The sequence below is a fragment of the Schistosoma haematobium genome, chromosome 5 (genome assembly GCF_000699445.3).
Source record: "Schistosoma haematobium chromosome 5, whole genome shotgun sequence".
Classification (NCBI taxonomy): domain Eukaryota; kingdom Metazoa; phylum Platyhelminthes; class Trematoda; order Strigeidida; family Schistosomatidae; genus Schistosoma; species Schistosoma haematobium.
This window is the reverse complement of record NC_067200.1, coordinates 20,387,373-20,401,753: the sequence shown is the minus strand read 5'-3', so window position 1 is coordinate 20,401,753 and position 14,381 is coordinate 20,387,373. Positions and strand designations below refer to the sequence as shown.

The window sequence follows — 14,381 nt, the reverse complement described above, 5'->3', positions numbered from 1 at the left end:
TTGAGTTGTACTATACAGATTGTGGCGTTAAAACCTATACGATGTCTGGTTCTCTGGTCAGGCGGGATTAAGCTGTTTTCTTTTAAAAAACCACTAGTAGATTGTCAATTCTTACAAATTTCGTCATGTTATTTTCATGTGATTTACAGTTCATAGTTGATTTACAAAGACATTCATCATTGATATCAAACATCATTTCTTGATTGGTTTGCTACAACAGTCATTAGTTTGATTCCTCAGTCATTTTTACAACTACTGTTAACAATTGCTCGAAGTTTTTAAATGACCGAATCTAATATATATTATGAAATGTAATGGCGATTCGGTTTGAAGTGTTCAAGTAACATTTAGGTATCAAGGCAACCCGTCCAGGATGTAGATATATCGACAAGAGACTGATCACTTGCAGTCCTAAACATCAACCGGAAGATTCAAGTGAAAAATACCAAGTGAATTTAAACTTCACCCCATTGCACAAAAAATTGGCTATCAGGACTCATTAACTAAGTGGATAACGCGATGCAGTTTGAAGCAAACGGTACTGTGTTCGAGTCCCTGAGTGTACATCAACTGTGAGATGCAAATACAACCGGCTGACGAGTCCCAGAAAGGATGATACATGCGTCTTCTATTTCACTGCTAACCATCATCATCCAGTCATGCTTACAAAACTTGTGACTTGAAGCAATATCAAGGCGATCTACACGTGATGCACATAAACCAATAAGAGGCTGATCAATTGCAGTACTAAACAACAATAGGAAGATATAGGCAAATAACACTAAGTGAAATGAACATTTTGCTAATTTGTGTTTTTAACTTCATTTAATCCAGGTAGATCTTTTCATTTCCACGTTCTCTGTAAATCTCATCTTTATTGAAGAACAAAATCTTGGTAATGTTGTGGACGAGAACACCTGTGACGGTGTAATGTTTGTATGAACTAATGATTCTTTTATACTTGATGACCGCTTGATTTGAAATGACAGATACAATACGTTCTTACATGCTCAGCTAACACTTCGTGGATTAATTGTGTCATTTATAGAATTCTTAGTTTGTACTATAATTCAAACACTTCTAATTATAAGACAGGGGGACAACCGAGTATAATTTGATACAAAATTACACTATATCTTTTGAAAATCTGAGAACCATATAGTGAATACTTCATTTGCAAAATACTCATCAATTGTCTCGTACTTGATTGTTCCTTCGTTTCTACAACAAAAAATATCTCTCTTCTCGCTCTTTTTTCTTAAACTTTCTTAACCTCTGCCACTAAGAATTTCACTTTCGGTTGGTGATACATACTACGTAAATCTGTCGACATCAGTAGTACACACTACATTATGAATAAACATCTGCACACATATGGGCACATGGCTATAATACAATCACAAAAACAAACATTACTTTTCATATTCCTCTCCTCCTCATTCTTATACTACTACTACTACAACTACTACACATAGGTCTACTACTACTGCTACTACTGCTTCTACTAAAACAACAACTACTATTACTGACACGCTTAAGAAATAATATGAACAATAGAAGGGATTCATATTGACTCAATTTCTGCATGATTAATGAAGTTTGTAAATGATGTGCAACATATTCCAAATAATCCAAAAATATATTGTCTAGATTCGTACTACTACTACTACTACTACTACTAATACCACTACTGCTACTACTACTACTACTACCGATACGCTTAATAAATATGGTAAAGAATAGAATAGATTCATATGGATCCAATTTCTGGATGATTTATGTAGTTTGTAAATGATATACAATACATTCCGAATAATCCAAAAATATATTGTCTAGATTCATATAATCACACCATGTATACAGTAGTGTACTAGTGAGGTCACTTTTGAAACTTGCCGACATATTCGTAATTTAGATTAATTAGTTTGTTTAATTATTTATTTATAATGAGACTTAGTCCAATTAGAAATAGGATATATTGATAGTAAGTATTTATGTTTACTAACCATCATTCTGAAATGATATAAAAGGAGAAGAAGACGAAGAATAAACGAAGTTACAATATTGAATATGATCCATTCATTTGTACTACTTCTTAATGTACTTCTATTATTTCTATATGAGTCTACAGGAAATGGTAAATATTGTTTATTTGAATCTTTTCATTGATGTTAACGAGTGCAATTGATCAATCTCTTGTTGGTATATATGTATATCCTACGCGAAATACCTTGATAGTGCATTCAGTCACAAGTATTATAAGTAGAGATGAATGACAGCCAGCAGTGAAATATGGAATGAATGCTTCGTTGTACTTGAGACTTGTCAATTATATATATATATCACAGAGTTGATATTAACTTTGAAACTTCAACCTAGTACCATTCCCTTTACACGCTACCATGTTATTCACCTAGTATCAAGCCCTGAAATGAACACTAATACCAGAATAAAGGTATATGTAGCTGATAAGTCCAAAAAAGAACGAAATTCTCATTCTCAATTCCATTGTTAGCTATCAATCATCTTTACGTCTACTATCTATTTATGTTGATTGATTACTAATGTCAATTGTTTATAAAAACAAATATCTGTAAGACATTATCCTTTGTTTTTGATTGAAATAATGAGTCAGTTGAAGCTAGACCACCATGGAAAATCTGGAAGAACTGGACACCCGTTTCGTCCTAGTGTGGGACTCCTCCGCGGCAGTGCGCATCCACGATCTTGCACCTCGCGAGATTCGAACCCAGGATCAATCGGTTTCGCGCCAAGCGCTTAACCAACTAGACCACTGAGCTGGCATCCAATGGTGTTACTATCTAATCTCTAGCTTCAATTGACTCATGATTTCAATAAAACAATCTCCACAACCCCTAAACTGATAATTATCTTTCGTAGTTTATATATTGACTAAGTTCAATTATACAAGATTTTATGTATTCTGATAAATACATATTCTTATTACCATGAAGAACTTGAATCATTTCGATGTCATTTGCTTTTTTTATAGACTTACATTTGAAAAGAGATATGATATTCAACGAAATAAAAGATGTAAAACGTAAGTGTTTGTTTAAGATATCGTTTAACCATCAAACTTTTAAACCTACTTACGTAGGATTTGTAATATCAACACACATTTGTGAAATGATATTGTAAACATCCACTGGATATTATATATTTCAGTATAAGACTTTAAAATCAAATAGAATGAATAAAATGAACTTCATATTTTTCATTTTGGAAATATTCCACATTGAAGTCGTGAAACTACTAGTCGTCGTCTCAGCAGTAGTGCCAGCAGCAGTAGTAGCAATAGTAGCCGTAGTAGTAGTAGTGGTAGTAGTAGTAGTAGTAGTAGTAAGGATAGTAGTAGTGGTATTGGTTGTAATAGTAGTAGTAGTAATAGCAGTAGTCGTAGGTGTAGTAGTAGTGGTAGTAATAGTAATAGTAGTGGTAGTAGTAGTAGTGGCAGTAGTAGTAGTTATAGTAGTTATGATATCATTAGCAGTAACGTTGCAGTGAATGATAACATAGATGGTGACAATCAAATATTCTGCATTAAGGTACTACAGAATATCTTGGTCAACTGTGAGGACTGATTCTCCTCTTGTTATTCTGAACGATCTCATCAGTACAACTTCCAGATAGAAATAAAGTTTTTATTGGTGATTTTATTCAGAAATTATCCTTACACGAAAATAATTTAAACATTCATCAATATCGATATGAATGGCAAATAATCGAATATCAACACATTAATAACTATTCTATTATTAATAGTTCAGATCATGAAATAATTGAAACTAGATCGTTATGAAAAACCTGATTACATTGAATTTTGCTCACTGTTGAAGAGTCCTTTAGGTAGGACGAAACAACCATCCAGTACTTTTAGGTCTTTCATATTGATCTAACTTCACTTGACTCATGATCTCAACTATTAAAAATTACTGTCTTATCTACAAAACCCCTTCTCTGTTAATTAAATACTCTTAATGACTAACTTACAGAATCTATTCAAGAAAACATAAAATCAGTAAGATCTTATGGTAACCGTACCAAATCAATAATTAGTAAGTTAATGTTTAGTTCATGAAATGTTTTTTTCATTTTATCATACATAAAAGTAAATCAATATTTATCAGAAGGGGTTTGTGGAGATTTTAGAAATTTCACTGGTTGAAATCATGAGTCAATTGAACCTAGCCGTTCAGTGCTTCCAGATTTTCCATAGTGGTTTAGCTCCAATTGACTCATGATTTCAACCAGTGAAATTTCTAAATATCTCCACAAAACCCCTTCTGATAATAATCATCTGCTCACTAGTGACTGACTTCAAGAGATATATGTTGGAGTTCTAGTGAGAAGCCGATACCCGTGGAGTTCAACCAGGTCTGTTGTGAGATATCAACTCACTGAAGACAATGGTGTACGGTGACGCAACTTCGTGGATTGGTTGAAGTTAGACATTAGCACCGTTGGATGCCGGCTCAGTGGTCTGGTGGTTGAGTGTTCGCGCGCGAAACCAGTAGGTCCTGGGTTCGAATCTCACAAGGGGTGAGGTCGTGGATGCGCACTGCCACTGAAAAGTCCCACAATAGGACGAAACGGCCGTCCAGTGCATCCAGGTTTTCCATGGTGGTCTAGCTACAGTTGACTTATGATCTCAACCAGTGAAATCAATATTTGGTCAAATTAATCTTTATGGATTATGTGACACGGCAACACTAATAATTTATGAACGAATTAATCAGATTTACGATGATAAGTCTTAGATTTTGGTATGAAATTCATTCTTCTATTTGGTTAAATAGAGTTTTTGGTATGATAATTGGTGTCAGTTCGTGATGTAAACTCTAAATCTAATTCTTAATCCTAATCATCAACTACAAATCATAATTTTAATTCTTCATACATGTTCATAACGCTCATTTATTCCCGGGTATTAAGGGAACACTCTCAAAGTCACTTTACTGTTAGGGATGTTAGATCCCCAGTACTCACTTGGAAAAGGACCTAATTTTGCCATTTCATTTAGAAAATTTGAATTTCTTTATTTTCGCACCAAAAGCGCTCTTGTCACCTTCATGTCGTGTTTCACACTTGGGAAATATCTTAAGTGTTATTAGTCCGTTTCATCTTTTAGTATGCTATTTGGTAACTCTTCCCAAGGACGGACTTGTACTGTATGTATTCGTTTTGAATTGTGTTTGTTGTTATCACTCGTTTCTGGCTGTTTGCACAATATACTTTCCCATTACAAGCTTGAACTTCTTCCTCTGGTTAGCCTGGCTGGGAGGCATCGATAGCCGGCTTTCTGGTCTTGGTCACAGAGTCTTTGTTTTCGTTCGCACATCAAGTGAACTCGTGTTACCTTCAAACCTAAATTTACTATCGCTCAAAGATCGTCCATCAATTATAGTCTCATCTGTTATATCATATAAACATAGTAATGTAGCGTACACTGAATCTTAATTTCCTGATGATTGTATAACAAATTCCTGATCAAAACTCTTTTCAATCATTCATAAACTCAGTAATATGCCTTAAATTGCTATGAACAATATGAACTAATTTATGGAGTGTCTATCATTGAAAATTTGGAAGTATTGGATGGTCGTTTTTTTCTAGTATAGGACTCCTCAGCACGACCTATCTATGATCCGGCACATAAGATTGGAACCCAATACCTATCGGTCTTACGCGCAAACACTTATCTTCTAGACCATTGAGCCGGTTGGCATCCAACGGTGTTCATGTGTAACTTTTTTCAATCCTCAGTATTTCACGATTGTCTTCAGTGAGTAACTATCTCACAACTAGGATGAAACGGCCTTCTAGTTCTTACATGTTTTCAATGATGGTCTAGCTTAAATCAATTCATCAATTTAACTACTAATGTAGTGAACAAGAACACGGGTGGGGACAATCGAATGTATTCAACACAAGATTACAGAACTTGTTAATAAAATCTAACAATCAAATAGTAAATATGTAATGTGCAAAGTGTCCATCGATTGACTCAAAATGACTCAGACTTCATTGTTCTTGCATTTTCATACAAATTGCATCCTGTTTCGATTGTTTACTGTTCGATCCTGTTGTCCCTCTGCTGCCAGACCTTTAGTTCACGACTAACATCATCTACTACTTATGTCAATATAAGTAGCACACACCACACTGACACTAATACAATTGTAGTGAAAGAGAGCACAAGTAAGGACAACCGATTACATTTCGTAGAAAATGACAGAGTTACTTGATAAAATATAAACACCATACTCCAATACTTCATATTGTAAAATGTTCATTAAATGTTTAAGGTTTCATTGTTTTTGCATTTCCATACCAATTACTTTCCGTTCCCTTTCTTTCCTTCTCGATTTTTGAAACTATCTGGTGCCAGATATTCTATTCCTGACTAGCGTTATATACCACTTATTTCAATATAAGTAGCACACACTACCCTCATTCTGATAATGAAAACTTGTTGAATAAGTTTTTGATAAATTCTAAAATAATTCACAATTTTCTAAGTTCATTTTTTCAGTCTCTCAATTTTACAAGAGAATAGTTCAGATCAGATTAGACTAGACCAGATCACTTAATTTATCAAATTGATCAAAATATAGAAAACTTTTCTTGAATGAATACTTAGTAAACTGGAATCAGTAAATATGATCATATAAAAATTCATGGATGATCATTGCTGAGGAGTTCCTCAATAGGATGAAACTGCTGTCCAGTGCTTCTACGTTTTCCATGGTGGTCTAACTTCAATTTACTCATGATCTCAACTGTTGAAATTACTACAGCATCCACAAAATAACGTTTTCTGATACTAATTAACATATGCTTACTAGTGACTGACTTCAAGCGGTATTTCTTGAATTTCTAGTAGGAAGCAGTGACCAGTGGAGTTCAATCATGTCTGTTGTGAGATAGTAACTCACTAAAGACAAAGGTAGATGTGTCGCTACATTTTGTGGATTGGTTGAAGTTAGACATTAACACCGTTGGATGTCCAACAACTCAGTGGTCTAGAAGTTATACGTTCGCACACGAGACCAATCGATCTTGTGTTGAAATCTCGTGAAGCAGATTCGTGGATGCGCACTGCCACTGAGGAGTCCCACGATAGAGTGAAACGGACCGTCATCCAATGCTTCCAGTTTTCCATGATGGTCTAGTTTCAATTGATTTATGATCTCAATTATAATATCTATAAAATAACCCCTTCTGAAATTTATTTCTATTGCATATTAAATTTCAAATGATTTGTATATTTGTTTAGGAAAGAATATCAAGTCATATCGTGCTAATTCAAAATCAATGAATCAATGTACGTCCAATTAAACACAAATATTGATGGGCTTTTCTTCAAATAATATTGTTTATTATAGATATACAATGCATAAGCAAAAGTTTAAAGATTGAATATGGTCCTGATGTTATGACAGGTTTGTACTACAAAGAAAAAAACAGTATCATTTTGTTTTTGGCATGAGATTGCATTATATAATAACCAATCTGATTGTTTTTTCCCATTATTGATTAGATTGTATATTCGATGGTGTGTTCCTTAATCTTTTCCTGTTCTCTTTTCCTTTTGGGATTCCAAGTTTAGAATCACCTTATAATGAATGCAGTTTGATTATTTCCATCATGTATGTCCTAACCACCTCCAGCGTTTTTATATAGTTTTCTCTTTAGCTAGAAGCCAGGAGATTCTCTACCATAATAAATTATTACAAATAATATCCGGTCAACCGACACTGAGTAACATCGTAGATACTATTTTGATGGCTATTGTGGTAATTCTTCAGGTTTCCTCTTTCAACAATTACATCTACTACACACATTTTCAATCATTTGTTATGATGGAGAAGATTTGTAGCTCAAGTGGATGATTTTGATGACGTTTTGTTCTTTGAGCTGAATGGTTTGGTCGTGGAGTTTTCATTGTTCTTCTGAACAACATCATCACTACAAACTTCAAGTAGAAGTGAAGTGTTCGAATTTCTTCACATGTGATACACAGCTTGTCCTGTAGATCTTGATGTTGATTGGTTCTTGTTGATCTCAAACTTGTCGTTGTTTTCTTCTTTATTTTGGTTGTATCTCTCATTGGTTTGATGTTTGCTCTTGTGATTGTCCATAATTTTCTTGATTGGTTGATTAATTGGATCGATTTCAATGTGCTTGATGATTGCTGATTGACTTCAGTGCCAAGTTTCTGAAAATTCTCTGGTGTTTTTGGAATCGCCTCCAACTAAAATCTCCAAATTTTTCCAGTCGAATGTGTGTCGGCAGTTGTCCATGTGCATTGATATATGTGGGGGCATTTCATGGCATTTGACCACTAATTGATGCTCGTGAAGGTGAAGATGATGAAGGGGGAGTCAGCTTTGTACGATGTAGTGTTTATCGCAGTCGGCACAGTTTATTTTATTGTTGATGTTTGGCTTTTCTTCGTTTGTTGTTTCGTCTTTTGGTTTGCATAGGATTGATTGCAGCTCAGAGAGCAAAACTCTATCTAAATCAATGGTTGAGATCATGAGTCGATTGAAGCTAGACCACCGTGGAAGACCTGGAAGCACTGGACGGCCGTTTCGTCCTAGTGTGTGACTCTTCAGTGGCAGTGCGCATCCACGATTCTGTCTCTTGAGATTTCAACCTAAGATCTATTGTTCTCGTGCGCGAACGCTTAACCACTAGACCACTGAGCCGTGTGAATGTCTAACTTCAACTAATCCATGAAATTGAGCGACACATCCACCGTTGTCTTTAACGAGTTACTATTTCACAACTGACCCAGTTGAACTCCACTGGTCATTGATTCTCATTAGAACTCTATAAAATAGCTCTTGGAGACAGTCACTAGTGAGCATATGTTGATTCATTTCAGAAGGCGTTTTGTGGATATTGTATCCACATAATTATACATCTTTAAAATGACATTTTAATTATTCATATTCCAACTATATTCCGAAGAATACTGGTCAGTAAGAAAGGAAAAAGAGGATGAAGAAACAAACAAACAAACAAGGAAGCAAACCATCTAATGATGCTTCTATGAATTGAAGTCCTCATATTGTTTTATTAAGATGTAGTATATCACAGAATCCAATACATTTTAATTTAATTGATGTATGTTATCTATTTCATTTGTAAATATCTTAGACTTTGAAAACGTCGTGAATTCTATAGAAAAAAAGTATGGTAAGTGCTTGTAATGAATGAATATTTCATATTAGAATGAGGAGGAAGGGGTTTGTGGAGATTTTTAGTAATTTATTAGTTGAATTCATGAGTCAATTGAAGCTAGACCATCATGGAGAACCTGAAAGCATTGGATGGTGTCCGTTTCGTCCTAGTATGGGACTTATAAGTAATGTGCATCCAGGATTGCGCTGACAAGATTCGAACCCAGGAACTCCAGCCTCTCGAATAGCCTATAGATCACTGAGCCGGTAAGCCCACAACTGCTCAGGTACGGCCCAGATTGCGGAGGGTCAGCCCTCCCTCTTGAAATACTCTCACAAGGCCATGTGCCCACAAGCACTTCCAGAGAAGTCCTACACACTGCATTCTCGTGGCATTATTGTTGTTTACAAGTCTGAGAGAACGAAATGCGAATGTCCGGCGCTTTAACCGGGTTGATGGATACGGAGGATTCACTTAGGAATGTTGGGAATTCCTGATTCCAAGCCAATGGTGCACATGATCTCCAGCATCGTGGAGGAACAGATGGCATGTGGACCAATCGTCGGTCACCGGCTACCATGGGACTGCATCTCCTGAAGTCAAGGTCTCCGGGTGTGGCTCCCTGAGAAAACCACCTATTCGATTTGAGCACCCGCGCAGTATCCTAGCCCTCACACAAATCGAATGATTTATGTGGCACATATCTATTTGGTGCCTGCTTGTACCAATGTTTATGTGTTTAAATAATAATAATACTTAGTCGGCATCCAACTGTATCTAAATTCAACCAATTCATGAAATTGTGCCATCGTTCACCATTGTCGTCAGTGAGTCGCTATTTCACAACTGACCCGGTTGAACTCCACTAGTCACTGATTCTCACTAGAACTCCATGAAATAGCTCTCGGAGACAGTCATTAGTAAGCAATGGTGGACGGTGGTTGAAGTTAAACAGTAACACTATTGAATATCAACTCAATGGTCAATAGGTTAAGTATTCGCGTACATGACTCACAGGTCCTTGGTTCTGTTTCAGTTCTACATGTTGACTGCTAAGGAATTCCATAGTCTAGGATGAACACAACTATCCAATGCTTTCAGGTTTTCAATGACGATCTAGCTTCAATTAACACATTATGAAATGAAGCTTATCTTCATATTATGTAAATGTAATGCTTTAATTTTATTCAAATAGTTGTTGATTATTTCTATTTATAAACTATGTAGATATAAATCATCCGAAATCCCTTCAAATAAAAGAATGTTTTGACAATGAAAGAAAAATTTATGAAAGTTAGTTTAAACATTCTGTTGTGTTTTATAGAAAATATTCAATTATCATGATGCTTTGATGTTAGTTGAAATGAAAGTGAACTGAGAGAGAGAGAGAGAGAGCATTTTGAGAGGGAGAGCGGACACTCCTAACTCTCCGCCGTACCAGGGCATTTTGAACAGAAATATTATTCATAAAACATCTATGTGTATATTAACAAAAGTAAGGTGTTCATTTTTGTAGTCGAAAATGGTCAGCGATGTGTACTTCTTTGAAGGATTCAAATTTATGGCATCTAGTTTCATGGTGTAAGAAGTTGTCATACTCTAAATATGTCACTGGTATTATTTCAAACCATGAGTTTGAGTCACACAATTTCAAATCTCAAAGGGAATATTGGTTCCTTCAATGCCTTACAAATGCATTGTTTCCCCTAAAGAATAGGTCCATAGTTTACTGATGATAACTTCAGTGAAACACTTAACATATCAATAAATAGAAAACTCATTCTTAACAATTAAAATTATGTACCAGATCCATAGGGAATTAATAAAAGATATGAGATCGATTATTTTGTTGATTGAGATCATGAACCGATTGATGTTAGACCACCATTGAAAACCTGGAAGCACTGGTCGGCCGTTTTGTCCTATTGTGGAACTCTTCAAAGTATGTGTCGGATTTGGGATTCGAACTCACACCCACATCATGGAACAGAGCACTCTTGAGTCTGGAGTTTTAGACTGCTTGTCCATTCTGGAGTCTCACAATATGACAAAGCGGCCGTCCAGTGCTACGAGGTTTTCAATAGTGGTCTAACATCAATCGGTTCATGATTTCAATCAAAGGTTTCAAGATAGAAACTCGTAAAACTTACCATTCATTTTTGTATTTAAACAGATGTGAAAACTGAATCCAACCAAGAAATATGTGGTGAACTTAAACAACTCAATCAACGAGGTATATATTTTGCTGCTCAGCTGCGTTCACTTTTTTTGAAATCATCATCCCATCTGATACTCGTCAACCGGATGTAACGGCATGCCATGTTGATCTTTATTCCGGGACTCGAACATAGTACTATTTGCTGCAAAGACCATCATGATATCCACTTAGCTATTGAGTCTTGATAGTCACTTGTTTGTGTATTGGGCTGAAGTTTAAATTCACTTAGTGTTGTTTTACTTACATCTGCCCATTGATGTTAGGGACTGTAATTGATCAGTTTCTTGTTGGCATATATGCATCCTGTTTAGATTGCTTCGATATTGCCCTTAGTTTTTGACGGAGTTTTGTTCTCTGAGCTGGATGGTTTGGTCGTGGAGCTTTCATCGTTCCTCTGAACGGCATCATCAGCAGCAAAAACTTTAGATAGAAGTGAAGTGTTCGAATTTCTCCATATGTGTTTCACAGCTTGTTCTGTGCATCTCGATGTTGATTGGTTCTTATGGACCTTAAATTTGTCATTGTTTACTTCTTTGTTTTGATTGTGTCTCCCATTGGTTTGACTTTTGTTCCTATATTTGTGCATGATTTTCCTGATTGGTTGATAAATTGGATTAATTTCAATTTGCCTGTTGATTGCTGATTGATCTGAGTGCCAGGCTTCTGAAAATTCTCTGGTGTTTCTGGAGTTTCCTCTGTCTAAGATTTCCACATTTTTCAAATCGAATGAGTGTGGACACTCACAGAACAAGCTGCGAAACACATATGGAGAAATTCGAACACTTCACTTCTATCTGAAGTTTGTGCTGCTGCTGATGTCGTTCAGAAGAAAGATGAAAGCTCCACGACCAAACCATCCAGCTCAGAGAACAAAACTCCATCAAAATCATCCACCTGAGCTACAAATCTTCTCCACCATCTGAATTGCCTTAAGTCACAAGCATTATAAACAAAGATGGATAGTGGCTAGTAGTGAAAATGTTTTATGATAACAATTGTTATCATATTTTATGACAGAATTAAGATAACTAGACACTAATCATGTTTAATTTTCATGAATACAGTACAGAAATGGATGGTTTGGTCATGAAGCTTTCATCGTTCTTTTGAACGATAAGAACTATTCAACATTGAGGTCTACAGGACAAGCTATGAATCATATGTGAAGAAGTCCGAACATATCACTTCTATTTGAAGTTTGTGCTGATGATGGCATTCAGAAGATTGATGGAAGCTCCACGACTAAACCATCCTGTTCATGAGTATCATTTGATGTAATGTTGTAGGAGTGATTAAGGAGTTTCACTGGTATTTGCCCATTTTCTAACATGAACTACATGTTTACTTATTCAGATAAAAATGTATTATCGAACTGGTTGACATTTCAACGTATTCACATCAATTATCTCAATCTTAATTTATGTAAGTTAATCTAGTTTTATATTCAATAAGTTTGGTAACCATCTCCAACACCGGTCATCATTGCACGTTGTGGTAATCGGTGTTCAGACATACGTAACACGTGGCCCAACCATCTCAGTCGATGAAGATTCACAACCTCATCAACTGATTTACCATGATTCTCTAATACCTTGCGTCTAACCTCACTATTACTTACCCGGTGATCCCAGTTGTTGTGTTAATGAGGTATGGCAACTTGGACCAATGCATATATGTGCCTGGTCCTACGTTGTAGTTGACTGACTGACTGACTGAAGTTTGTTAAGACTATAATTTATGAGCAAACCAGTCAGATTTACGATGAAAGGTCTTGGATATTGGCGCGAAATTCACTCATCCATTTGGTTAAATAGAGTTTTGGCATTTTAACTAATATCAGTTCATGATGAAAAACCCTTAAATCTAATTCCTAACCTCTAAGCATCAATTGTAAACTACAATTCTATTTCCTCATACAGGTTTATCAATCTCATTTAGCTCTGGTCAGTAGGTGGATATTCTTGAGACCACTTCAGCGTTGCCCAAAGGTCGTCCATAAATTATAGTCTTACCATCAGTTCTATTCTACAAGTAATTAATCATTGAGTATTGACTATTGTTATTTGCATGAAGTTCATCTCAAACTTGGTCAAGTTCTATCGAACAAGTAACAATTTGAGTACTAGTTTAATGACTCGATAGCATGCTCACTATATTCATATATGAGGTGGTTAGCTGTAGTCAATTGGAAACTCTGATCCAAGACCGTGTTAGCTGTTACTCTCCACACTGGTTTATAACCGTCATTTAGTACTAGTTAGTAGGCGGATATTCAGAAAGTCACTTTAACGTTGCTCAAAGGTTGTTCATAAATTATAGTCTCGTCGCAATCGTAGATCTTCATGTAACACGTAAACATGAGATTTTCAGTTGATTTGATGTTATATTTTAAAATAACAAAACATTCACTTTAGTGTTTGCATTTTCATAGTGTCAGTCACGAACTGATCATTATCTAGACCCTTATTGAAAGTCTGAAAGTGACAAATAGCGATTTCATTCCAGGATAAGACGCTTTACGAAATCGTATCCACTATCACGTCAGAAGGAGTCGAACATTAGAAGTTCAATCTTTTCATCCGGACACTTCACATCTACACTATTGAAACGTCAGCCATTGATATGGATATTTATTCAACTTTATTACAATTTATATAGTCAGATTTTGTTTATTATTTTAGTTATATATCGGTTCCTGACAGAACTTGCTGGTGTCGGAACCAGTTAGAATGAAATATGTAAGTGGAGGCTTGAATAGATTTGGCTGATTGTGAACAATTCATGTTATATTCATTTCATAGGATAAAATTTTATAGAAAAGAATGAGTGAGCTGACGAAGAAATAATGAGACTATAACTATCTATCTATCAATCTATCTATCTATCTATCTATCAATCTATCTATCTATCTATCTATCTATCTATCTATCTATCTATCTATCTATCTATC

At 35.5% G+C, this 14,381-nt stretch overlaps 1 protein-coding gene across 1 annotated transcript; it reads left to right on the top strand.

The window, feature by feature from the left end:
• Positions 1–3,033: 3,033 nt before the first annotated feature.
• MS3_00011155 (uncharacterized protein) lies at positions 3,034–14,159 on the top strand (the record flags this gene model as incomplete). The annotated part of the gene is made up of 9 exons (XM_051219568.1): positions 3,034–3,064; positions 4,017–4,079; positions 7,301–7,348; positions 7,410–7,466; positions 9,190–9,228; positions 10,441–10,506; positions 11,387–11,446; positions 12,785–12,853; positions 14,113–14,159. The coding sequence occupies 9 exons, from the start codon at positions 3,034–3,036 to the stop codon at positions 14,157–14,159; spliced, it is 480 nt and encodes a 159-aa protein (XP_051065141.1).
• Between the last annotated feature and the right edge of the window lie 222 nt (positions 14,160–14,381).